General features: G+C 52.7%; 1 protein-coding gene across 3 annotated transcripts in view; it reads right to left on the bottom strand.

Moving 5' to 3' along the window:
* Positions 1-5,816: 5,816 nt before the first annotated feature.
* ASTN1 (astrotactin 1) overlaps positions 5,817-26,864 on the bottom strand; it is a 55,110-nt gene continuing 34,062 nt past the window's right edge. For 2 of the 3 annotated variants that reach the window (XM_063343046.1, XM_063343048.1), the window contains 15 exons: positions 26,040-26,114; positions 25,422-25,559; positions 24,897-25,047; positions 24,316-24,482; positions 23,926-24,120; positions 23,528-23,655; positions 21,164-21,268; positions 20,802-20,990; positions 17,444-17,712; positions 17,057-17,190; positions 16,210-16,361; positions 15,726-15,861; positions 15,495-15,595; positions 14,721-14,904; positions 5,817-9,470 (listed from right to left, as the gene is read on the bottom strand). In XM_063343046.1, coding sequence (XP_063199116.1) covers positions 9,236-9,470; positions 14,721-14,904; positions 15,495-15,595; positions 15,726-15,861; positions 16,210-16,361; positions 17,057-17,190; positions 17,444-17,712; positions 20,802-20,990; positions 21,164-21,268; positions 23,528-23,655; positions 23,926-24,120; positions 24,316-24,482; positions 24,897-25,047; positions 25,422-25,559; positions 26,040-26,114 — 2,359 coding nt within the window. In that variant the 3' untranslated portion in view covers positions 5,817-9,235. The remainder of the gene's footprint in view (positions 9,471-14,720; positions 14,905-15,494; positions 15,596-15,725; positions 15,862-16,209; positions 16,362-17,056; positions 17,191-17,443; positions 17,713-20,801; positions 20,991-21,163; positions 21,269-23,527; positions 23,656-23,925; positions 24,121-24,315; positions 24,483-24,896; positions 25,048-25,421; positions 25,560-26,039; positions 26,115-26,864) is intronic. The other variant, XM_063343047.1, reaches the window with a different exon arrangement.

The following is a 26,864-nucleotide window of genomic DNA, read 5'->3' as shown; positions in this document are numbered from 1 at the left end:
TGGTGAGCCCAAGCCACCCATCTCCACTTCAGTGCACCACCAGCACAAAGCATGACACGGACCAGGGCAAGCTGGTGCCATAATACCAGCTGAAGCTCCTCCCGTGTACAGACCCAAATCCACAAATATCCTGTGTCACCAAGACAGGGGACATCCAAGGAGTGCGTTAGGACTAACCCTAACCCTCATGGGTTAGGACTTCACCTCAAAGATGCCCACAGCTGCTCTGCTCTGACCAGTTGGCCAAATCAGCGTTTCTGGTACTCTGGAAAAGGGTATTTGCAGCATTCAATGAAGCAGCCTGTCCTGTGGAGCCTGCTGCAACCACAGCCCTGTGTGTCCCCAGCCATACCTGTGCATCTCCTCCAGACCGGGGCACCTGGAGCATCTGGGACAGGTTTGAAAGTCCGACCAACCCCCACGATGGAAGGCTATCGTGACAGTGGCATGAGGAGGGACAGCGGAGGCTTCTCCCCCTAGGAGTCTTTCCCTGTTGCTATTCCCAATTCCCAGTGGCCCCCACACAGCCAGGTCTCCCAGGGTGCTGGGTACAGAGCCACCAAGCCATGATGGTCTGCAGTGGCCACAGCTGGTAGCAACATCTGCAACAGGAACAGCATGCCCTGTGGTTGCTTTCTCAGGGCTTGCAGGGTGGTTTACCGGAAGGAGATACTGCTTTTCATAGACTTTGGGGAAAGAGGATTGCAGGGGTTTTCTTCTTCCCACTGCTACCTTTTCCACTGTTCAGGGTTTTTTTGGTGTATACTTTATGGGTATTTTTTCCTCCTATTTTAAGGCAGTTTCAACTGATCAAATAAAATGGCCCTGAAAAAAGTCTTGGTTTCCAAGAGCAGAACAAGCAAGTACAAATGGCAGATAACAAAATCCAGGCTGCATTTCCAATGGACCAGTTCTGGGGACATTTCAAGCCTCTCCACGCATCAGACGGGCAAGATAGTCCCTCAAGGAGCCCCTTTGCTGTTTCACAGCTCAGCGCAGGGTTTGAAAAGGCCAAAGCTGTGCTAGGAGCTATTTCTCTTTCCTTCATCATGTGCCTCACCTGGAAGCAATGGAGAAGGTAAGTCACGGCTGAGCAAGTGGAGAGATTAGAAAGGACTGAAAAACACAAGCACTTGCAGTGGGTCAGGGTCCGGGGCGCTGCTGGACACCAGGGGGCAATGCCAAGGCTACAAAAAGCAATGAAATCCCAAATTTCCTCCTGCGGGGCTGACGTGAGCATGTCAAGGGCCCTGGAGAGGAGCAATGGGCTGAGAAAATGGAAGGAAAAGTCCCCAACACAGGGTATCCTGTGCTGCCCTGGCAGCTGGCTCAGCAGGGAGCACCTGGGGACAAGGAGCTGCGTCTGCCACCAGAGGCCAAGGTGCCCTTCCCGTCACAGCTGTCATTGCAGCCATGTGCAACCAGTCCTGATCGAAACAAACGGAGGTGCTTTGGGTTTGTGTTGCTCCTGGAAGCAAGCGAGGCCCCAGCAAACCCTCAGTCTTTCTGGCTGCCTGTGCCGGAGCAGCTGGGAATGCACAGGGGCATGCAGGCAGGGCTGCAGGCAGGGTTGCCTCCAGTGCTGGCCCTTGTACCATGTCCAGGGGGTTAGGGCTGGGATGGAGATGCTCAAAAGCCAAAGGGGGTATACTCCTGCTGGGGACAGTCAACTCACCCTGAGTCTCGCTCCTCATTATCTTCAATTTCCTTTGTTGTGTCTTTAAACCCCGCTCCCTCTTCCTCCAGCCATCTCTGATGGCCATGTACCTCCCTTTGCTCCACACCAGCCTCTCCTTCACTTCTGGTCTTTGCACGGACTCTCACATTGCTTCCTGGAGGAGGAACATCATCTCCTGGTGACATCAGATGTCCTCTCTGGAGCAAAGGTCCCCAAATCATGAACTTCCACTGGGGCTAGATTTGCATCCACAGAGGACAGCAGATTAAGGGGTCTCACAGCCCCAGACAACCATTTTTAAATCAAAAAGGGCAGCTGTCTATGGCAGTAGCCAAGTGACGAGCTGTTTTCCCATCCCATCCCCTCCTTTCTGCCAAACACCCAGCCCCAAGGCAAGAGATGCCAACCCCTGTGTCCCCAAGATGAGGGGGACATAGAATCATAGAATGTGTTGGGTTGGAAGGGACCTTTAAAGGTCCCCTGCAGTGAGCAGGGACATCTTTAACTAGATCAGATTGCTCAGAGCCTCTTCAAGCCTGGCCTTGAATGTCTCCAGGTATGGGGCCTCCACCACTTCTCTTGGCAACCTGTTCCAGTATCTCACCACCCTCATTGTAAAGAACTTCTTCCTAATGTCTAATATAAACCTGCCCTGCTCTAGTTGCCCCTTGTCCTATTGCTACATGCCCTTGTAAACAGCCCCTCCCCGGCTTTCCTTCAGGTACTGGAAGGCCGCTATAAGGTCTCCCCGGAGCCTTCTCTTCTCCAGGCTGAACAACTCCAACTCTCTCAGCCTGTCCTCACAGCAGAGGGGCTCCAGCCCTCTGATCATCCTTGTGGCCCTCCTCTGGACCCACTCCAACAGGTCCATGTCCTTCTTGTGCTGAGTGCTCCAGAGCTGGACACAGTACTCCAGGTGGGGTCTCACCAGAGCAGAGTAGAGGGGGAGAATCACCTCTCTCGATCTGATGGTCACACCGCTTTTGGTGTAACCTGGGATGCAACTGGCTGCCTGGGCTGCGAGTGTACATTGTTGGCTCAAGTCCAGGTTTTCATCCACGAGTACCCCCAAGTCCTTTTCCGCAGGGCTGCTCTCTATCACATCAACCCCCAGACTGTATTGATAACAAGGATTATTCCAACCCAAGTGCAGGACCTTGCACTTGGCCTGGTTGAACTTCATGAAGTTAGCATGGGCCCACCTCTCTAGCTTGTCCAGGTCCCTCTGGATGACATTCCACCCCTCTGGCATGTTGACCACATGACACAGCTTGGTGTTATCTGCAATCTTGCCGAGGGTGCACTTGATCCCACCATTTATATAACTGTTGAAGATATTAAACAGCACCAGTGCCAGTATGGATCCCTGAGGGACACTGTCGTCCCTCTCCATCTGGACATCGAGCCATTGATCACTACCCTCTGGATGTGACCATCTATCCAGTTCCTTATCCACCGAACGGTTCACCCATCAAATCAGTATCTCTCCAACTTAGAGAGACGGATGTTGTGGGGGACCATGTCAAAGGCCTTGCGGAAGTTCAGATAGATGATATCCATTGCTCTTCCCTTGTCCACCGATGTAGTCACTCCATTGTAGGAAGCCACTAGGTTGGTCAGGCAGGAGTTGTCCTTACTAAAGGCATGCTGGCTGTCTCAAATCACCTCCCTGTTCTCCATGTGCCTTAGCATAGATTCTAGGAGGATGTGTTCCATGATCTTCCCAGGCAGAGAGGTGAGGCTGATAGGTTGTTGTTCCCAGGGTCCTCCTTTCTACCCTTTTTAAAAATGGGTGTAATGTTTCCCTTCTTCTAGTCACCAGGGACTTCACCTGACTGCCATGACTTTTCAAATATCATGGAGAATGGCTTGGCAATTACATCAGCCAATTCCCTCAGGACTCTGGGGTGCATCTCATCAGGTCACATGGACTTGTGTGTGTTCAGGTTCCTCTGGTGGTCAAGAATCTTGTCTTCACTTAGTGGGAGGGACTTTGTCCCGCAGGTCCCTGTCTTGTGGTCCTTCAACTTGGGAGGTGTGAGGAGAAAGGTTGGCAGTGAAACCCAAGGCAAAAAAGTTTCTAGGAATCTCAGCCTTCTCCTTGTCTGTTGTTATCAGTTTGCCACCCTTGCTCAGCGGGGGGATATGCTTTCTTTAACCTTCCTTTTCTGGTTGACATACCTGTAGAAGCCCTTCTTGTTATTCTTAGCATCCCTTGCCAAGGTCAGCTCCAGCCGTGCCTTGGCCTTCCTGACCTCATCCCTACATAACCAGGCAGCGTCCCTATACTCTTCCCAGGATACCTGATCCTGCTTGAACTGCCTGTGCAGTTCCTTCTTGCCTTTTAGTTTGACAGCAGGTCCCAGCTCAGCCATTCTGGTCTCTTCCCTTTCTTGCTTGATTTCTTACACCTGGAGATCAAGAGCTCTTGTGCTCTATGGAAAGCATCCTTAAAGATCTGCCAGATCTGTTCTCCCCCCTTGTCCCTGAGAACCATCTCCCAAGGAGTCCTATTGCCTAACTCCTTGAAGATCTGGAGGGTTGCTTTCCTAAAATTCAGGGTCCTGACTACGCTCCTTGTATGACACATAGCCCTTAGGACCATGAACTTAGGACTGCGATCCCTTAGGACTGCAGTGCATGATCACTGCAGCCCAGGCTTTTGACATACAGTTGAGCAGGGTGGTGGCTTTTTCAGCAACACACTGGATCTGAAAAGCTTTGTTAGCCAGATCGAGAAGACCACACAGTCAGTCATTAAGAAACAGGGCAGCCACCAGGACCAAGGTGGGGACACGGTGCCTTGTGTGAGGGCCCCAGAAGCGCCACATCATTCATGCATGCGCTGAAATGCAGAAATCCGTGCTGGTACATACCTGAGGATGAATAGGGACCGCCGGCCAACAGCAACCCTTCCAACATGCACATATATTACCAAACACTTCCTAAATAGCTGCCATTTTGTGTCAACTGGTGACACATCTTTTATAAAGGTCCACTTGCTTTTTGGGGTGGTTTTCTCCAAACCCCCATTACTTGCAAGCCAGATGACCCCCGAGGAGATTTGCTCTGGCAAAGGTCTGATGAGCCAGCCGTGCTGAGACCTTCTTACATAGCAGCTCAGGCTTGCGACTGCATGCCTCGCTGCCATGCAGCCCCTCTTCTCCTCCTCCTCCTCACGTCTCATTCCACAGCCATGGGTTATTGTGCAATGAGACGGTGGCAGCCACAGCACTTAACTGCATGGAAAATAGCAAAAGGAAAGTATTGTGTGTATTTTTAACTTATTTTCCTGCAATTTAGCAGTGGGGGAAAAAAAAAAAATCAAGTTGTTCCATGAGATGTAATGAAGTCCGGTTTCCTATGGATTCATGTGCTATAGTCCCTAAATCCTCCCTCTCCCATGTCCTCCCAGGCATCCTGTCTGCCTGCCCACAGTAATCCCCAGCACTGCCTGGGTCTCCCACCCATCTGGCAGGGCAGGTGGCAATACACACTGGGCTCGGCCAAGGGGCCAGCCACTACAAGTGCTAATGGCCTGAACACTAGACACAACACTGCTCTCTCTAAGTGACTTCTAAGGCATCCTTTGTGTCTCTCATCTCTGCTCAGGCACTGATTTTTGCATTGTTCGGAGGACATTAATATTTTTGATGCTGCTAGTCTTCCGTCAAAAGTCTGCCAGATGGACCAGGAAGTTCTCAGGGGGTGGTTGACTGCCAGATAGCACCATCCCAATCCACCTTATACCCTAAAAAGACAGGCTAAAAGGAGCTTTTTCTGACTCTGCTCCCAAAGTTCCAACACCCACATTGGTTTGTAAAGCAAGGACTGAGAGCCCCTCATGGACGGTATGTAAATGCAGTATTCCCCACAAAACCCGAGGGTGCCTGCAGGCATATGCACTTCGCCGTGCCCAGCAGAGAAGGTTGGCAAGGCGAGGTGCAGGACACAGCTCTCCTTGTGTTGTGCTGAGTGGTTCGGGACTTCACTAACCCAGTGGGCAGACAGGCTAATGCTAAACTTGTGTGAAGACGCACCCAAGTTCAAAGGCTGGGAGTGTTTCATCCGCTACCAAAAGATGACATCAACTGCACCAAAACTATAAACAAACACTCCAGTTTGCCAGAGCCACAGATTAATAACAGCTCCATTTAATAATCAGTTAAATTATCATCTGGAGTTTTACATAGTGTTACAATGATTTTTTTGTTGTTGGTGCTGCTGTTGTTTAAGACCTTTTTTTTTTTAAGTAATCCAGAAGGGTTTTGTGTTTCTTGCTGTGTGGCTATCTCACCCTAAAGCACCCTACTTTCAATCTACAGTAGTAAAACGTCACATTAGAGTTTTAATAGAACATCAAGGAACATGAATTGTAGCCATCTTTGTAAAGAAAAGGACCAAAACATCTTTATATGTTAAATAACTCTACAACAAGTAAAAGGTAGTAATGCTATTACAGGGGTATGGGTGCAGCAAAGAAAACATAATGGCCCAGAGGTTCATCTCAGGTGAATGATCATTCAGTTAATTAATAAAACAAGAAGAGAGGGCGGGGGGTGAGGGAGGTTGCACAAATGTACAGAAAGCAGTGTCTTCTCCAGCTTTTTTGTGGTTGGCAGCATGAGAAGACACAGGAGTCTGAGAGAGAAAATACTGTGTAGGATACTGTGGCAGATGCAGATGGTGTCAGCTCTGCAGGGAAGGGCATGCCTTGGGGCTGTCCCATGGCTGTTGTGAGTGAGCAAGCCCCCTGCTACACATCTCACCCAGGCCAGGTCTGCAGCCATGGTGCAACCCCCCCACTGTGGTCTAGGCCCCCATGGCAGGCTGTTGGCGCTTGTCTGAGATGGGCTCATGTATGTATCTGGGGGGTTTTGGCAAGAAAATCTAAGTTCGAGCAAAATTCTGAGTTGCAAAGCCAGAGTGAAGAAACCAAGAAGGGAGCCTTCACAAAGCCACGGCCATCATGAAAATGGCTCCGCAGAAGTGCCACACTGGCAGGACCTGCCGGCACAGCAGGTGCAGCAACACCACGGCGGTCAACCAGGCAGAGCACAGCCCCCCCAGCAGACTGCACAGTCCATCACAGGATGGGGATGCCAAGTCACGTCCAACTGTGCAAGGGTGATACTGAAGGACCGTGAACTGGTGGCTTTCCTCTCTCCCTCTGGGGTGGTCCATCTCCCAGCCCACAGGGAAGCTGGATCCAAGGGAGAAGAGCCCAGCCTGGCCGGCTGATGATGCTGCAGGGTTCTGGTTGACCATGCAAGGGCTTTGAAATGTGAGCAGAGAAGCAGAACAGAAATATCTGCAGAGCCCCAGTGCAAATCTTGGGGCAGGATGAAAAAGTAACCTAGGCAGGTGTGAATGGGTGGGGCGTCCGGGGTTTTCCTGGCAGCATCGCAGCTAGTGGCTGGCAGACTGCACTGCTCCTGTCCCTGCTGCTGTACCTAGTAAGCAATAAAAGAGAGGAGTCTGCTACCCAAAGGAAAACAGTCTGCGTTTCATATAAAGGCCACGTAAGTGGTATTACTTGGCAAGCAACCAACTTGTGTCTGGGCCAGAGCAGCCTTCACTCAAGCATCCCTCCGAGGCATTGAGCAGAGGTGCCCTTTGCCCATCCCTGGATGGCTGCCTGGCTGGAAGTTAAAAGTTGTCTCAGTGTCCACTGGGAGAAGTGAGAGGATAAACCAAAGCATCTTGGCCAAGATTGCCCGTGGCTGAAAGGAAAAGGAGCAACAGCTCAGTATGGATCACCTGCCCACACATACCTGTGCACAGAGGTGGCGCTGGTCTTGCTCTGAGCCCCAAGCCCTTGGCAGCATCGGGCACATCAAAATATAAGGAGAAACATGGAAGAAAAAGCCAAAAGGACCCAGTAGACTTCTTCCTTGCAAAGAGCAGGTGTTTGCCCAAAGACCGCTTACAGACACAACACTGGGACACCCAGGTAACACTGACTGCTAGTGACTGCTCCCCAGTCTAGGCCAGATGCCCCTGGAGGAGAGGTCTGCCCATGAGAAGCCACGTGTTGTCCAGCAGGAAGATACTGAACTGTTGTTGTGCAAATACCGTGATGCAGCGCTGTCTGCTGTGACCGGCTGCGGATCACAGCCGCCTCCCTCCCAGCACCACGCAAATATTCGAGCTGTGTCCTTGGCAGGTAGCAGGAGGAATGAGGCAGAAAATCGTAAGAGACCGTCTGAAGATTGCTCCTGCCAAGACTGAAAAAAAAATGAAAAGGAAATTTCTTTCTGAAGAGGCATCGTAAAAATCCCACTGTAGGGCTTGTCCAGATCAAAAGTGCACAGCTGGCAAGTCCAGAGATGCCTCCTCTGCAAAGAAGGCTGGAAGCTGAAGCTAAAAGGAAGCCGTTTGCTGCCTCCAACACTGTCAGTGGTAACAGGGTTTTCGGGAACAGTTTGCTCTGAACTGAGCCCAGTGTCCCAGGACAACCTCAGCTCTCTGGTTTAAAAAAAAAAGTCACCAGTGAGAGCTGCAGATGTGAGCCTGAACACGGGCAAGCAACACCCCCAGAAGCCTGCCCGTCACACCAAGTCACTGAGCCCTCTTTGGGACGAGGACCTCTGGGACCGTTGTGCAATGCTGCATCGGGGTACACAACACCTCACACCCCTCGCCATGCAGAGCCTGCGCTATGCCATGGCTACAGGGCGGCTGGTGCAGAAGGCAACCTCGTCTGTGCCGTATGGGTGCTGCTGTCTTGACTGGGGCTCTCCTGAGCAGTAGTTTGACATTGCTTTGAAGTCTTTATTATGGTGGGTTAAAAAAAAAAACGGAAGGGATTTTTAAGTTGACTTCTAAGGAATTTGGTCCCACAAGAAGAAAGATGATGATGTCCAGCTGACCACTGGCCCTGAGACCAAGCTGCCCTCTTGGAGCAAATGTGGGCTTTGACTATCACAGAAGAACCTGAGGAGATGGGGGTCACCAATGCCCCCCTCTCCTTGCCCCAGATGATGGCGCCCCACTCCTGCCTTGCAGTGGCACCATCACTTAGCCAGGTCTCATCCAGACCTCATGCTTTACAATTGCCAAAAAAACAACAATCCCAATTCTCTTGGCTGCCCAGTAGCTGGTTTGCTCAGCCACAACCATTAGCATCTCAACCTGACCTCCATGCCCTGCTTCCATTTTCCCAACCCTGCATCGCTTGCTGTCCCCTCATGCTTGTGTCACCGTGTTTCTCTCGTGACCAGTGTCCCCCACCCTCGGGGATGTTCCCCACAGCCAGAGCAGAGATGGGGCAGGCAGAAAGAGCTGTTCCCTTCCAACCTGCCCTCTCCACTGATGCTGAGGAACCTCTTGGCAAAATGAATAAAACAAATCCAAGAAAACTGGGTCCCACAAGACTTCTAACTAGAAAGGCTTTTGGCAAAGTCAAAGAAGAAACTAATACTGAGTCAGTCCTGCACAGAGTCCAAATTTTTGCCTCCAGAAACATCAGTGACACCCTCCCCGCCGTGGGTTCATGTATAAAACCTTCACAAATGCCCATGGGAAGGCCAGCATGAAAGCGGGCACCCACAACTCTCAGTAGTCCTTGTCACCATAGTCATTGTAAAGGACACTCAGCGTCTGCTCCTCGCACGTCTTCTTGAGGTCCCGGCTGAGCTCTGACCAGTCGAGCCCGTAGGGCTTGATCTCACTGTAGCGGCACGCGAGGTACTTAAGGGACGAGCGCTGGAGGCTGATCTTGGGCTCTTGCAGGAGGCTGTTACACCAGTTGCTGAGGTCTCCCAGCTGCGAGAGGATGAGGCCAGCTTTCCTGCAGTGAGGGCAGGCAGGGGGAGATGCCAGGAGGAATGGACAGTGAGGTGTCAGCCAGGGCGATGGAGACAACATGGGGGGATGGTGGGAAAGGCAGAAGGAACGTATGAGGAGAGAAAAGCAAAGAGAGTTAAGGACTCCACGGGAGCTCCTGGACAGAGAAGAGACAATGCAAGAGTTGGGCAGTGAGGAGGGTAGAAGAGCAGAGCCTGACCCGGCTGGGATAAGGAGGGATGGGGGGGACACACTGCAAGTCTAAATTCATGCCCCTACCTGGGTCACAGGTGCCCACACCACCACCACGATGCTGAACCTGCTGCACTGGTCTTGGGACTTGCCTTATGCTTTTCTGCCCTGTCCCCCCTTGCCTTATGCTTTCCTGTCCCTGTCCACCCCATATCATCCCCCACAAGAAGGCTAGGTTTGCCGAGGGTTTAGTAAGGGGACAGTCACAGGTGTAGCTGTGAAATCTCCAACACCCTTTGGGATGGACATCATGAATGACTCAAATGGCACCACCACTCACTGCTGCAGCTACTGGACCCCAAATACAACAGGATGGGAAAGTGGGAGCAAACAGCACTGCAGGCAGTGGGTTGGGAAATGCTAGAAGGTATCAGGCACAACATGTGTGGCCAGTCCAGGGCAGTGTCACCATGTGTGTCCTCTCCACCAAGTGCACGTGTTGCAAGTCTGGGAACTGTGCCGGTCACACATGGCTTTGTATAGGACACTTCCATTAACATGTCAGGGCACGGAAAAGATGGGCATGCCGGGAGCATCGCTCCCTTGCTGTGACACGGCTGAGTGGGACGTGGGAGAGGAAACGTATGGTTTTGGGGACCAGCATGCAGAGACGTCAGTCTGCACTTAAACTAACACATAACAAGTATGTGTTAGCTTAAACCTGCGCTCCAAAATACATGTAGGATGCAGAGGGGAGCATGGGATGAGGTAGGCAGCGGATGCTCAAACCAGCATGGCAGCAGGACTGCCCAAAAGAACAGAAGGAAGGAGAAGGAGATTTAGGGAATAAAAAAAAAAACCACCACCACTAAAAATATCATGCCTTTCATCTGTATTAGTCTGGCTTGGGGGTAGGGGTCTGCATGGAAGGCTGAAGGTGAGATAAACATTATGATCCTCATAAGACATAAGTACAATGAATGACCCTCCTGATACATGACTTGTAGCGTTTAGTAGTGGTTTAAGAAACGTGTCTCAAAGGACATCGTGCAAACTAGAAGGAATATACTGAGGCATACAGCATAGGTTTGATCCAAAATGCCTCTGAGACAGCAAGGGATGCGGCAGAGCTCCCCCATTCTTTGCAAGTGCAAACACATCCTCCAATTGCAGAGGACAAAATGAGGAGAGGCAAGTCACGGCAGTAGCATTTGGTAAAGAGCCACAACCCAGCCAAGGAAGGCAGGAGAGGTCGGGTGACAGGGAGAGGAGGTCCAGGAGGAATCCGTTTTCAGCAGCAGACAGACTTGCAGCACTCCCAGGGCAATATAGCCTCGGTGTGCCCTTGTTCTGGTAGTGAGAAAGTGCTAAATTACCAACCCCTCATGTTGGAAGAGATACTGGAAGAGCGCACAGCATCCTGGCCAAATGTGACCTCAATTATGTTCTCTTCTTTTCATGTTTTTCCTCTTAAAATTGTGCTTCTAATGCTTTTATAAGAAAAACAGTTCGTTCAGATAAAATACATTATTTTAATTTTAAACTTCTCTAGCACTTTGGGTGATTTCCAGGGAATCTGGCAAATGTGGAGGTAATGGGTTCAAATTAAGTGTCTTGCAGGTATTGCATGTGCCTGGAAACCAAGACAAAATTTTAAGTGTCTCAGGAGCTGGGCTAAGTTTCCTAGCCAGTTTCAAGGTCTATTTGAGGATTGGTATACACAGGGAAGAGAAGATACATCCCCTTGGTAGCTGTAACTCAGCGTCTATTCTGCACGGAGTAGGCAGTGGAGGCAGAAATCACGATGCTGGGGAAAAAAACCAAAACCTCTTTGTCACACTCTTGCTTGGATTAGCAGAGGTTGTGTGTGGAGCCCATGGTTGTGTTGTGGCTGGTTTGACAGCTAAAGTGTGACTGTACTGACCTCAGAGTAACATCCACAGTCCCTCCACACCTTCCTCTAAGCCAGGTCCACCAGGAGAGAGCTGCTTGGAGAGGAGTGAATTTACCCCAGGCACAGCCAGAGCCAACCTTGGCTTTCCTGGAAAGGAAACCCTCAAGAGGTCCATCACAGTGCAGATGGTCATGCACAGCTCACCCCTTGCTATCCAGCTTCAGGTGGCTACAGCTCTGAGGGGCCGGTCTGGAGCCACCAAGAGGTTGTGCAGCTCTGCAGCCATGTGACACTTGCAGCCCTGGAGCTCACATCCAGACCACAGCAGAGAGGTGCAGGTGCTTAGCACAGTGCTGACTCTGGAGATAGCCATCCAAGCTGGCCGGGTCTTCCAGCTGTTGGAAGGTAGCAGACATATCAATCCTCTTGGTCCCCACACCTAGACCCCTGGGCGAGGTGCTGCAATTGCTTCTCTTTCTCCAGTGTCACAGGTACCCTAACAGGAATGCTGAATATGATCCTACAGATATTGGCCCAAAGCCCGTAGACACCACCAGACTTCACCAGTCTTTGCATCAAATCCTACTTTCGCTTGTTACTTGCTAGAAAATGACTTGCCTTTCCCTCTATTTGTTCTCCTGATGCAAAGTCCAGGGCTCTCTGCAGCCATTCTCATACTGGGAGGGAGCAACTTGCATTCGTAATCCCAGACAAGTTATCTGCATGCACCCTCGCTTCCTTCAGTCCAGTAGCCGGTATCGCTGAAAAGGGAGGTGAGCGTGCCCCGAGTGAGCAGAGCCAGAAGGCGGCATGGCCGCGTGGAGGAGGAGGGACATGGTAGAGTCAGTCGCGTGGATCCACATCCAGGACTTCAAAGGAGCATCAGCAACAGTCACACAAACACTCTGTCTGCTGGCTAAATAATGTCATCTGCAAGTGATTTGTCCTGTCACCACCAGTCTGGATGCTTCGCCCTCGCAGACGATCAAACAGGAGGCCTGCTTTCCAAGATTTGTCATCACCAGAACCCACTGCAGCTGCCTAAATGTGTCTTTCCAAGTAGTGCGAGCTGCAAACACTTCATCAGCAACTTGCGTCATCCCATCTTAAGTGCTCCAGCATTTCCAGAGGGTGGAATTAACCCTCTGGCTTATAGATTCACACAGCAAACAGTAATATTTGGGCAATTCAGTAGCATTTCTGGCTGCTCCATCCCAATGCACCTCTGCCTTGTGGGGATAAAGGAGGCAGCTTCCACCCTATGTTCTGGATGGTCCTTGGTCTCCTTGCTGAGGCAATGAGTAGCAGTGGCAATGCTTGGCCTCAGTGCTGGCAGTGGCTGTGGGATGACTCCAGTCTGTCACATAGGGAATTTTATGTAGTCCTCACGCAAACCATCACAACAGATGTCAGTTGGTCTGTGCAAACCACATCTGGAACTTTCACATCTGGAAATGGAGACAGAGCAGCATCACCGCAGCTGGGCTCGAGACAAAGGTGCGGCTTAAGTCCAAGCCTGCTGGTCACAATCGGTGTCATGGGAATGAAGCAACCCTGGGCAGAGAAGCTAGAGGGAACCTCAGCCTTAACAACAAGTCTCCACATACTGGGATGTCGCTACTGAGTTTTGAGGCTCTGCCTCAGAGAGTTTAAATTTCTTAGAACATAAATGGGAAAAGGGAAAAGAGGAGAGACACCAGCTTTGCTCCAGGGAGCAGGGGATCTCTTGGGAGTTTCCCACCAAAGCTGAACTAGGAGACATGCTTAAGAGACACTAAATTCAAGACAGGCACCAGATATTTGCTGAGTCTTTCTGACCTCATAGCAGAGAAGGTACACAAAGCATCTCCAATCCTCTGCTAGAAGTCCAGAAGCGATCACCTGGAAGACAGACAGTGGGGATACCAGCAAGAGGAGGTGTGGGGCAGGGGATAAGGTGGAGGCCATGCATTTCATAGATAGGAGCTGTTGCTGACGTACATTTGAAGTAATCTTGATTTCTGGATGGGCTCAAGACTCTGGTTCTTTGGAGGACAGATGTTACGAAACAGCACTGCAGCCCACACAATTTCCCAGCCTAGCTTGATAAACTGACTGGAAACATCCATGTTACTGGGAAACCATGCAGACCAAAAGTGGACTTCGAAGGACATGGGGAGAAGGGAACATCTGGCTGCTTTCACAAGCCTGTGGCATGAGGCACCCCATCCCCAGAGAGCTGGAGGGGCTGCAGTGACCTGGAGAAGCCCAGGAAGAGGACATAGTGCTCACTGAGGCACGAAGGGACTGTCTCAGCCAGGAAGAACACAGGGCAACCTCCCCAATAACCTACCATGGAAGCTCAGCACTGCCTGGGCACCAAAAATACTCACGTCCCTAAGATCACCCCACATTACCACAGACATGGATCAAAAGGAAGGGAACACATGTGCAATTCAGCGCCAAGGTCAATCCACTGCCTGCTTTGGACCACAAGTGACAGTGAGTTCAACGCACAGAGATGCATTCAACTCAAGCCAAAGCCCAGGAGGAGGAAAACCAAGCCTGACCTTGGCATGCACTTGGTCTGTGTGTTTCAGCAACTTCATTCAGCAGCTTCCACAACCAAGATCTTCTGTGTCAATTTGTCCAGTAGGCATGGAGGTACAACCACCTTCTTGCACTTCCTCTCCTCCATCAATGCCCAGGGCTCTTCTCCAGGGCCACCATGCTCCAACCATACTCCCTCCCTTCTCACCAGCAGCAACCTCCATTCCTCAAAGGTGCGCTATTTTTCTGAGATTTTCTGCCCTTTTGCCTGTGGCAGCAGCTACTGAGGGAAAAAGAGAATCTCATTCCTGTCCCCTTCTTACCCTACATGGAATAAAAGGACTAGGTAAAACTCCAGAGACGGTATAGGACTGATGAGATGGACAAGGACAATGGGTTGACAACGGTTACCTTTCACCTTGTCCTATGTTTATGCCCCTTCATGGGAGATGGCTGGACCCCGAACATATGCACAGCATCCAGCAAAACAGAAATCCCACTGTGAGACTCTAAGCTATATCATCAAAACAATTCATGAGATTTGCCAGAGAGCCACCTTCCTGGTGACCAACATCTATGAGGGCTAAGCATGTTGGTGGGCAGGCCTGTTTACGTAGCCAACCCAGCTCCAGAGCCTACCTGGGTCCCAGTTCATCTTCACAACGCCAAGTGAACTCCCCAAAGCTCTCATAGTGCTGGTTGTAGTGGTAAAGGACTCGGTGCAGGCTGGGGGAACCCAGGTCCAGTAGAGTGTTGTAGGCTGTTTGCTGCTCCTTGCCACTGGTATAGCCATTGAAGAGGTTGTAGATCTTGTCTGCTATTTCTGGGCAGAAGGACAGGGAATATTCAGTGGGGTGCAAGGAAAAACATGAACAAAGCCCACCAGGCTAAACCTCAGCTCTAGGGAAACCAAGACCAGAGCCAAGATTTTCCCCTGAGGTATGATTTATATCATATCAAGACAAGGTCCCAATGGAGGAGCAATAGAGTAGATGGCATTCTCTGGACTCAGTCCAGGTTAGGTGGTGTCATCAGGTATTGTTAGTGAAATATCATTTGTTTATGAGAAGGCACACAACTGGGGTTTCTTAAGCACAGACACCACCTCCACTATCTGTTGCTTTCAGGACAGGACAGGCAGGTCTTCTTGGTTATTTCATTATGTCCCGAGTGCTTGCCTCTCCACCCATCCTCCCACCAGCCCAGAGCACCTCTGTGTTTGTTTGTAGAGAGGATGTGTGCTTCCTGCTATGCTCCACACCAACGCTCAACACTATGTGGCAGCACCTGGGCCACCATGGGTGAAGGAGATGTAACAGCCAGGGCACGAGATGTGTGCAGGGACATGCTGGAAGGGGGAGCTCCCTGTTTCTGGTCCCAAGCATCACAGTCCAGCAGCTCCCTCCATCTCACCTTGAGCTTTCACATCATCTACCACGGGGCAGGGGGTCTTGACCATCACATCACTGGACCTGGAGCGTCTTCCTGTGTTATCTACTCCCCACAGTGTGAACCTGGCCGAGAAGGAAAAAGGTAAAGCTCTGAACTCTCAAGAACTCATGCAAACACAGGCAGCATCAGGCAGGAGCACCATGCTCAGGGCAACAGTGCTGCTACGGGCATGGCATAGGGGAGGCAACTCACATGTAGGTGGTGTCAGGCTCTAGGCAGCGAACGATGAGGGAGATAGTGGAGGACAGCCTGTCAGGCACTTGGGCTGGCATGGCGCAGGGCGACTTGGCACCGGAGATGATGTCATCCACGAAGCTCAGCACTGTCTCTAGGGAGAGAGGGGGAGGACACGCTGTGGGTGATGACACAAGGCGTCCCCAGGGCTGTGGAGAGGTGCTGAGGTCTGTGCTCACTACCATGGTTCCTGGTGCCAAGGGGAACCAAGGCTTGTGCATGAGGTTGGTGCAGAGGTGGACCCATTGCTTTTCCAGCAAGGCTCATCACCATGGCATGGAGCTGCCACTCCTGCAGCATGGCAGGCAGAAGAGGGACTGTTTTCTCTTCCACAGGATACTGGGTATGTTTCAGCATTCCCTTGCAAAGAGGGAGACAGAGGGTCTCCTCCAACATCTCCATCCCACCCTCCACAGAGAGAATCAGTAAAGTCCCCACTCACCTGTCTCCACCTTGGAGTGGTCCATCCTGTCAGTGACTTTCTCTTGACGGAGGAGGTAGTCAACGATCTGCACCCCAATGGGGGGCTCTGAGTGCCCCCACTCCAGCACCACCAGTGTGCTGCTGGGCTCATGCACGGTGGAGAGCCGCAGGCTGGGGGGCAACACCGGCCGGTCAGCATCTCAGGAGGGCAAGATCCACTGCCCACCCCCACTGCCCATCCCCACTCACCCTCACCCATGTCTATCACTACCTCGCTGCCCCTCTGTGCCATAAAAAGGCAGCAAAACCACCAGGCTGAGGCATGGGAGAGTTGCTGAGGATAACCTCTCCAGCTGGTCCCCACAGCTGGTGCAGAAGACCGCATGAGTGTGTTCTGCCCATGTTTGCCAGTGCCACTTACTCTGCTGTGCAGATCATGTGCAAAGGCACCTGAAATGAGTTGGTTTCTGTAAGGTAGTACCTAGGGACAGTTTTTGCATGACTCTCTCATGAAGTGAAAAGGCTTCAAAGCCACTAACCCATGAGAGAGCAAGCTCAGGACAGAAGTGATTCCCCCTCTCCTACCCCTCCTGACTCTGGACATGCTGGTCCCAAGGGCTCCTTCCCTGGGGTTTTACGCTACCAGGATGGATTCAAAACCAGGTCCCCAGTCCTCAACTGAATTTAGAAAATACACTTCATCTCTGCACCCTCTGCCTGATTTCCAGGTCCCCCATCCACTTGCGAACCCGTCCCATAAAGCTACCCCAGCCCCACCACTTCCTGCCACCACACCGTTCCCCATTGCCACCTCCTCCCAGACCCATCACTCCAAAAGGCCAGACTGGGAATGCCTGGAGACCTACATGGGGTGTGGGAGAGGTGCGCAGGTGGGCAGCCCATCAGCCCCAAAGGCACTCGAGTCACAGCGGCACCAGTCCTCGATGACATCCCCGCTGCCTGAGCACCACAGTGAGCTCATGGTGGCCTCCTGCAAGAGCTGGGAGAGAGGAGGAAGGGGTCAGCAACAGTCAGGTGATCTCCCATCCCACTGCTACTCAAGACAGTGCTTCATCCATTCCGCAGTGGGTTCAGTATAGTCTATCCACCCTGGAGAGCAGAGTCAGCCAACGGGCAAAGGCTGCCATGGCTTGACATGGTGCTACAAGGGCAAGCTGCCTGCAAAGAGCACTCTGATGGCATTCTGCTTCTCCCCATGCCCACCCCACCACGCCCAGACAGCAGATCCTCACCCGTTGGGTCTGGTTGTTGGTGACCAGCTCGTAGATGGGGGCTGCTTTGGTGACCTCCAGCAGGATGGGCTCGGCTGGCACATCAGGACCAGAGGCAACATGGCAGAGTGGGCAGGAGGAGGGGCAGCGCCCGCGACTCTGGCACTCCATCCGCACACCAGCTGCCATGCGCTTGGTGCCTGACTCGGAGAGGCTGGCGATGTACTCAGGGAAGGTGAGCACCTTGGGGTCCCGCTCACGCTCCTCTGACTCATCTGAGGGGGAGTTACCTGTGGAAGGGGGAAAAAAGGGGCACCAGGGTGGGCTCTGAGCCATCAGCAAGGGGATGTGAGGGGCCTAGAGCCCTGCCTTGTGCCCAGGAGCACCCCTACCCTACATCGTTAGGAGCTCCCTGCTTGCTCTGTTGGGCTAAAATGCTCACTGGTCTTGAGAGCAGGAATCAGGTCTGGAAAAGTCCACCCTGGCCCCTACAATCACAGGTCCTTTGTCTCCCTGTGCCTCATTTTACCCAGCTCCAGCCCTTTGCCTGACACTAGGACAAGCTACCCTTGCAGTGAGTCCCCACGAGATGGAGCCTCTTTCTTGCAGCTGGAAGCTCATGAAGAACCTGCCTGGGCTTCTTCACCCTATTCTGAAACCTCCTCCAAAGCCCCCTGACAAACTGCTGCAAAAGCCCTCCTGGTCCAACAGCTGATTTGCTCGACTCTCTCAGTTCCCAAAGACCTCCATCAAAGCTGATGTGACAGAGTATGTTGGAGACCAGAGAGGATGAGTGTCAGATCAGGGTGCACAGCAATGATGCTGACTCCGTGCCCCGCCTACTCCCCAAAGGTCTGCAGCCAGCAGCACCAAAGAGCTCAGAATGTGCAGGAAAGATTTACCAGTGCCTCACGATGCCCAGAAAGCTCCTGAGACGGCTACAAAACCACCAAGACCCTCTCCAGCCCCTCCACCTCTCCTTTGTTTAGTCCCCACACAGGGGAAGAGAGATGGTGAGCAATTCCCTTTTGGAAGCTGTCTCAAGCCTGGCTCCTCCTGTCTCTTCACACTGTCATGGGGCATGATGGAGATGGACAAACTTGCAGCTGGGCAAGGAAATAGGGTCTCTCCCCAAGGGCTTAGCTTACAAAGCACCATCATGAAGCAAAAGAAAATGGTGAGATGGAGGTAGACACGTACTTTGGCACCACAGACACCCAGCCAGACTATGACAAGGCTGAAGGCTTGTTTACCCTCTGCCCCATGCACATGGGGGAATATCTGCAGGTCCTACCCTGCCAACCCTCAGGAAACCCTGCAACCCAGCTTGCTTGGAAAATAAATTTGCAGCAGGGAAACATTGCTGTGGGCTACACTTTCCCCTGCTCTGTGCAAAGGTGCCTGATGCTGGGTGCCACTGTGTCCCCACTGCACAGGGCCAGCAAGCCAACCCCTGTGCTTGGTGGACTTCTCTCCAGCACTCCCCTAGAAGGAAATATTTTGACACAAAGGGAAAAGTCCTGGAACAGCAGTCAAGAAGGTAGGATCTGCCCATCACTGCTACGCCCTGGCTAGCATCACCCCACTGCTATGAGCCTTGCTGTGCAGGTGAAGGGTGCTTTTCACCTGAAAACCCTACCAAAGGATGTCCCTGGCCCTGCACCAAAGAAAGAGGGGCCCAGAGGGACCACTCATCACGGTCAAGGCAGGCCGGTGGGGTTGAAGGAAGTCGAAGGATGCCCAGGCAAAACCTTGCCTCTAGGGCAGGTTCAGGGCATTGTCCCTGGTGGCTTAGTATGGGCTGGCTGCTGCCGGGAGCGGCCAGAGAGCATGTCCACGGCTCAATAGGAAGGGTTGCAAGGGTTTGCTGAGAAATGGGCCAGCAGTAGCCTATCCTCGAGACTCCTGCAAAGAAAACAAGGCTGTTAAACAAAACTCGGGATACAAGACCATTGCTCTGCTCCCCCAGGGAGCTGGAAATGGATCGCTTTGGGCTAGCTGTGAATTGCAGCTTAGCAGGCACCGAGGGAAAGCAGAGGAGCCAGGCAATGATTTGTCTCTTGCAATTTCTCAATCGATATCCAGCTCCTGACGTTTGCAAACAAAAAGTAAAGGAGGGAAAGAGACAGGTGCCAGAGCAAAACCAAAATGTGATATTGTGGGTGGAAAGAGACTGCCAGACCTGAAAAGCCTCCAAGCAGGAAAATCAAAGAGGAGGAAATTGCAGGAGAAAAAAAAAGTACTTGCAATCAAGAGATGCTACATCTGGAGACAGCCCACAGCAAAACAGCAATGGGTCTGTACACTCGCAGGTGAGCTTGGGAAGAAGCCCAGGCTCCAGGTCTGAGCCTTGCAGGATCCAGACTGAGGCTCAGAAAGAAGCCTTTTCCACACAAGAGCCCTGGAGAGAAAACAAACGTCTCCTCAGCGAGGGCATAGCAAGAGCAGCACCGTAGGCTGGTGCCAATACTGAGAATTATGAACCTTCTTGGTGGAAATGATGTGGCGGTCACGGTGCCTGTGAGCTCCAAGCTCACATTGCCTGCACCCAGGAGCTCCTGGGGCAGGGGCCAGCAAACCAAGGCCACCTAAAAAGCAGCAGCTCTGCTCAGCATCCCCTGTGCCCGAGCCTGGGAGCTGGCTCTTGCTTGCTGCCCAGGCCTGGGTGGTGCAACCCAACATTCCCAGCACAGGCAGCAAAACACTGCAGACAGCTTTGCAAAGGCCAGCACAAGAGGAGATGCCATGGTCCTGGTGACAGCCAGCAGCAGGCAGGAGTTCGGCTCCTTCTACTTTTGGAAAGTTCGTGTCCAATTCTGCCATCGCCTGCCTGCAAAACCCCTTCCATGGGGGAGCCGTCACATCTCGCTGGAGCGAGGGCTCCTGAGGGGATACAGCAGTGCCAGATGCCCCCTGCACCATGGTGAACCTCCCAGTTTCCAGACATTAAAAGCACAGTGCTGACACCCTAGGAGAAGAAAGTACATGAGAGGGAGAAAAGTCTGGCCGCGGGATGCAAGTGGAAGAGAGCAGATACGGCAGAGACAAAAGGAAGGAAGGAACAGGATTAAAGACAAATAACAGTTAAGTCCAGAATCAGGCAGGATGGCTTGGTGGGATTAGCGCATTTGTCTTTCATCTCCCTGGGGATGAGGGTATTTATCTTTCTTTCTGGCCCAGACTAATGCCTGCTGCAGTCCACAGGAGTCCTTCAGCTGGCTTCAAAGGGTGTGAGAGTGGGGTGTAAATAAAAGGATGAGATGGGAGATAGCTCTGATGCGGGCTGGGTGCTTTCCCTGCTATGCTGAAAGCAAACCCAGCTTCCTACTCCCATGGGGAGGCTGTGGAGACCCTTCCTGGGGACAAGCAGGGCTCCTACCTTTGCTGATGTCCTCGTACTCCAGCCAGAGCTGCCGCTGGACCTGTCTGTTAGGATACCAGATGGAGCAGGACTCCTCAAAGCCATACGTTGCCTCCTGGATGTAGTGGTTGCCAAACTGGTCCAGCAGGGCCATGAAATCTCCACGGGAGGTGGCCCCATCCAGAGAGTGGAGCGCATTGCTGAAGGCTGGGGAGGAGATGGGAGGAAATGCTCAAATCCCAGAGGGCCCCAAGCCCTTGCCACCTCCCTAAACACTTGCAATGGGCAATCAACCTCTGAGCCCATCACCTGCCAGAAAGCGGCTGTATGTCTTCTTCCCACCCCTTTTTTCCTCCTTCCTCCCAGCTCTGCACACTTACACTGGGAGATGGTCAGCTGGTTGAGCCGGACGTGGTACATGACGGACTGCACCTTCCAGTGCTGCAAGAGGGGGTACCCAGACACCTCGCTGAAGTTCACCATCCCTGTCGGAGAGAGGACACAGGGGTTCAGTGCTGCTTCCCAGGGACACCTTGCTATGGGGGCACCAGGGTGGCCGCAGCTGCTCGTGCTGTGCCTGGGGAAACGCAGCCAGCAGGGTTGGGAGGGGCCGGGGGAAAAGACTGCGTACACACTGTGTCCCCCCAGGGAAGCAGCAAGGCTTTTGGAGCTAAGGGTCAGCTGCTGCCCAGCAATTAAAATCATGGCTTTGAAGGAAAACGCGTGGGCTTGTTTCATTCTGCCGTGCGGGGCTCTGTGTTGGAAGATAATGAGCCTCCTCCTGCATCCCCTCCTGCTTCCTTCCTGGTGCCTGCTCCCAAGACATGCCCAGGTGTGCTAATTATTTCACTAATGAGAGTTGCGCTTTTTAATGAGCTGTTTGCAGGCCTAGGAATGGTCACCGTCACGCCATGTATGCCTGGGTGCAGACAACTGAGAGGCCCTGGGGTCCCTTTCAGCCAGGACTGAGCCAACAGTCCCAGAGCGTGGGAGAAAACACATGCCTGCTGACGCTCCCATTCCCTTGGGACATTACGGCAATGCTGGGGCTCAGCGGGACCTGGGGTTTCACCCTCTTCGGGCAATGACATCCCGTTCTCTAGTCATTTAACTATGCGTTACGGGAGTCAGAAATTCATGGAGACCAGAGCTGGGTGGCCACTTTGTCCTGCCCAAGTTAGGAGCCAATGAACATAGCAGCTCAGCTTCCAGGAGCAGAGGGACAGAGAGGCCACCCGAGGCTGGACAAAGCCACAGAAAGTCCATTGAAGGGTGCTCATGGCTCTGATTTTGGTGACCAGATCACCCCTGGTGTGCAGCAGCAGGATGCGGAGGCACAGCCACCTCCTCCCTTGCAGTTCCGCTGCTGTACAGCTAATGTGGCACGCCTCCACTTGGTGGCGAAGCAGCAAACTCTGCTGCTAAACAGCCACACAGCAGGAGTTCAGGAGGATAACAACAGGCATCCCCCTCTCTGTAACAAGAAACGAAGGTGGAGGATAAAGAGGATAAGATCCTTTGCCTTCCATTGCCTCTGACTTCGGTTCTGGCTGCTACCAACAGCTTCAAAGTCTTGCTCTTCTCTGCAAAGTGTTTATGCAAAACCAGCCCTTCCTTAGTCAGCAGCTCTGCCTCTGATGTATTCACAGCAACATCCAGATCTGCTTACTGACAAGCAGAGATTTTACTACTTTTTTTTTTTTTTTTTTTTTTTGCCTTTAATCAGCCACAAAGAACCAGCAGAGCAGTGGGAAATGAATAGGATAATTTGCTGGTTTCTGCCTCCCCAGCATAATTGCCAGTAGAGTCCCAGTCCCACTGACCCTGGCGTGATACTGAGGCCGTGGTGGCAGTGTGCCTTCCTTATATCCACGCAACCATGTCAAGGGCAGCAGTTCCCCATCAGGAGGCGGGTGTCCTCCAGCACGTCCAGGCAGAGGTGAGCATCCCCATGGCTGCAGGGGTGACCTGCTGACACAGCCCTCTCAGGGCCCAGCATCTGCCTGCACACACACCTACATTGGCATGCACCCTGTCGGGGCAGCCAACACCAACCAGACCCTGTGTGCAGCCCATGGGTGCTCCCCAAAACCCTCCTCCGAGCTCTGCCAAATGCTAGAATGCACAAGGTCCCATGAGACCACCCTGCAGACACCTTCCAAAACAACTTTCTATCCACATCCCTCATTAGTAGCTGCCTCATGTCCTCGGCCATTTCAGCCAACAGCAAAAAGCACCAAGGAAACAAAGGCTATTTAGGGGTGCTGGCAACTTGGTGGAAGAAAGGTAAATCCTTGAAGGTTATCTATGAATCCATGATAACCCTATTGCTCATGGCTCACGATGCTCTGGCAGGACAAACCAAAACAATTTGGTTTCATTGCATCGGGTTTTGAATGCTTCGTTACACCAGCAAAGGGTTTCTGATTTGGAAATCGAATGAAAGGTGTTTGGAAACCTTTTTTGCCTTAATTAAAAAAATAATAATCCTTTTTCAAATATTCCAAATATCCAATGGATGCTTGAGCTTTTACACCACCTAATCAATTTACAGTCTCTCCCTCTGGTTCATTTTTAATGCCTTCCTCTTACCACCGCTGCTGCTGCAGGTGACTGTGGGATGCTAAAGCTAGGCTAGATATATCCCACAGCAGATATATACCCTGGGAGGGGTACATGCTGGAGCCAGGCATGCTGGTGGCTGCCCCATGGGGAAAGGCACAGGTCTGGCTGGGCTCACTCACCAGTGAGGAACTCAGGGTCAGGTGTGGGTTCGGAGAGCTCCTCTTGGCACTGGTTCTCCAGGGGCACCGTGGCCACCACCAGCCCATCTGGCAACTGCTGCTCCAGGCCCCGGGCAAAGTTGTTCTGCCTGGAAGTTAATTGCAGAGAGGAGGGCAGGGCTGGAGGACAGGGGAACTGCCTTCCCTTTGGGCACAGGTTACAAAGATGCCTACTTTCAATGGAAAGCTTTGATGCGCCCTACCCACCAGCCCCTCCATCTCCTGCAAACTTTGGCCAGATATGGACAGACTAGGCAGTCTGCTAAGGTCCAGCCCCACGCTGCTTCCCATGCCTTCTTCTTGGCAAGGACAGCAAGGTCTGACCCTGTTGGGGTCAGCTCTCCACATCCCCAACTCACCTGAACGTCCCTTTGAGCACCTGCCCTGTGGCCACCTCCTTGGAGTGGTTGTTGTAGCCATAGAAGATCTCCCCGAAGAGCGTTTGGTTCATAGGCAGTTCACGGGGCTCGCCGCAGTCCCCTACCTCAGGGCACGACTCTGAGATGAGCTGGCATGACCGCCCATCCGTGCCCAGCTTGTAGTCCTCAATGCACCTGGGAAGCCAGCACGGGGTCCACCATCAGCTGCAGCCCCCACCTGTGGGGACCAGGGCCACCAGACCATCCCACAGGAACACTGGGAACAGAGGATACCCTCCCTCCCAACCTTACGAGCTCAGGGTGGCAGCAGCAAGGTACAGCAGCACCTCAGGGGTGTCCCTGCAGCTGGGGTGGTGATGGGGTACTCACCCGCAGAACATGAGGATGTTGTAGAGCAGGGGGTCCTCAGGCAGGGGGACCATCTGCTGCAAGCACAGCTGCTCACAGCCCCCGTTGAAACCATCTGAGCAGTCCACGCCAACATGACGGTCGTAGCAGCCCGTGCCATCCTTCATGGGGCTCAGTCCCATCGGGCACTGGTGGGAGGGGAAGCGAGAGGTGAAGCCCCTGAGGAAGAAATCTGGCCCCGGGGGTGAGATGGAAGGGAAGACTTTCGTGTTGCTCTCTGTTGGAAATCACAAGCTGAGCAATGCCTGGGGGAACACCCTTCCCCCCCCTCCAAAAAAACCACCACAGCTGTGGCAGTGACAGGGGACACGCATGAGTGACATGGGACCTCCTGGAGAGCCAGCAAGCAGATAGGCTCTCACTCTCTCATGCATTCGTGCAGCAAGGGCAGGGACGGAGGAGCTGCCAGCCCAAAAACAACTCTGCAAAAACAACCCCAAAATATCCATCCCGAAGTGACGGGAAGGGAGGAAGGTTGCAGCCCTTCTCCCCCTCCTTGCTCACTCCAAAGGAGATTTGCAGGTCCCCAGGAGGCCACGCACCACGCAGCCTGTCGAGTCCAGCTTGCGGTCTGAGATGCAGCGGAAGTTCTTGCTGCAGCCCCCGTTGTCCTGGGAGCAGTCACGGACGGGGCCGAAGGAGTCAAGGAGGACCTCCAGGCTGTCGAAGGAGGAGGAAGTCATCAGCTCTTCCCTGTGAGGAGGAGGAGGTGCGTCACTGCTCTGATGAGATGGTGTGAGCACATGCACAGCTGTGGCTGCCGTGTGGGTTTTTCCAGAGCTCAGGTTTCCCTCAGGCTGACAGAAAACTGAATGGCAACTGAGCTTTTAGAGGGATGGAGGAGTTACTGAGATGAGAGTTACCTCCGAAGGCTCGGTTTTGCAGAAACTAAAGAGGGGCAGGTCAATCGACATAGGGCATAAACTCCACCTGAAAAACGTGGGGTGGGTGTCCCAGCTCTCATCAACCCCCATGTGCTCTGGGTTGGTCCTCTCACTCCAGGGATGCATCACCAGTATATTTACTGAAATACCTCCTAAATGCCTTCACCCTGTCATCGCACCAACCTGACCTCCACCGCATCCTCCATCACCGTCATGTCAGTCTTGCACTTGGCCGAGGGGTTGATGGCCAGCTCGGCTGGTGGGATGACAAAGCTCTTGCTCAGTGGCAGCCACATGCCTTCTCCCAAGGTGTAGGTGAACCTGCCAGGCAGAGCAGTGAGGGCTGGCATGGAGGAAAACACCAAGCCCTTGTGCCCCTGGCCAAAACCAAGCCCTTGAACCTCCCCTTTGCTCTGCAGAGATGCCACCCTGAGTAAAGGCAGATGGGCAGAATAAAGTGGGGTGGCTTCTCCAAATGCACCCAAATGACCCAAAAAATAGACGTAGTTTAGGTAATTAAAAAACAAAAAAAGGAAAGGAATTTTCCTTTTTGGTAGAAATCCTCCTTCAGAGCCTAAACCTTGCTCTCATCACAGAAGCAGAGGAGGAACTGGCTGCTGGGCATCCAGCATCCCACACGGCAACTGTGTTAGGGCCTTCCCAGCTATGCTCATGTCCCCAGGAGGTGGCACAGGACAGCCATCCTCAGCCCTGCCAGCTGGGGGGACCAGCCTGCCCATAATCCCTGAGTCATATTTTTGAGCCCCGAAATATGCTGACCAGGTTGCCTTTACCCCTTACCGAAAAATCTTGTCGGATGTCTGCTCGCCCAGCACCAAGTCAAAACCGCGCTGGAAGATGGTGTACGGCCAAGGCCTGGAAGAGAAACCCAAGAGCATCACACCCCCACCACCCCTCACAGCCTGAAATGCTTCCCCTGCTTAGCCCCCAACTGACGTGCAGAGAAGTTCTGGGATAAGATGGCTCAAACCAAGGCAGGACAAGCTGTTAACACACATCCAAGATCTTAACTTTGGAGTCCCTACAACATCAGATCCCCACCCCAGACCCGACCTGCCAACGGGTCAGTGGTGTATCGCATCCTTCATTTTGGCTTACGACTCGCTCCAGTCTCCCTGGCCCACCCGGCATCTGCAAGTCTCACACTTCTGCATGCTCAGGTACTGCCTGCCCAGCTCCCATTTTCGGAATTTGCATCACAGCCATCAAATTGCAAAAAAAAAAACAAACCCAAAAGCACAGCTGAACCCTCTCTCTGCAAGGCTTTTGCAAGGGAGCACATCAGGTCCGGGGCCGGAGCTTCACCACCTGCCTTATTCCCCTTGCGTACCACTGTTTCAGGAGGGGATCTCAGGAAGTCTTAGCCCCCGGCAGGACTTTGCAAAGGGGTCTGGAAGAGAAATTGGAAGTTTGGAGCCAAGAGGGAGGATGAAGAGCTGATGGCCCCATCTCTTCCATCCCTGCTGCCCTAGATAGCACAGGGTGATGTGCAACCACCACTTGGTGACTGGTGCCCTTTGGTGAGATGCCTGCGGCCATCACACCTTGGGTTGTGTATTCCTCGCAGCATGGCCCAGCTGGCAGAGCATCGCTTGGTACAGTGAG

This window comes from Chroicocephalus ridibundus, chromosome 8 (assembly GCF_963924245.1).
Source record: "Chroicocephalus ridibundus chromosome 8, bChrRid1.1, whole genome shotgun sequence".
In the NCBI taxonomy this organism is placed as follows: Eukaryota; Metazoa; Chordata; class Aves; order Charadriiformes; family Laridae; genus Chroicocephalus; species Chroicocephalus ridibundus.
Note: the sequence above shows the minus strand (reverse complement) of the source record. Positions and strands in the feature narration are given on the sequence as shown.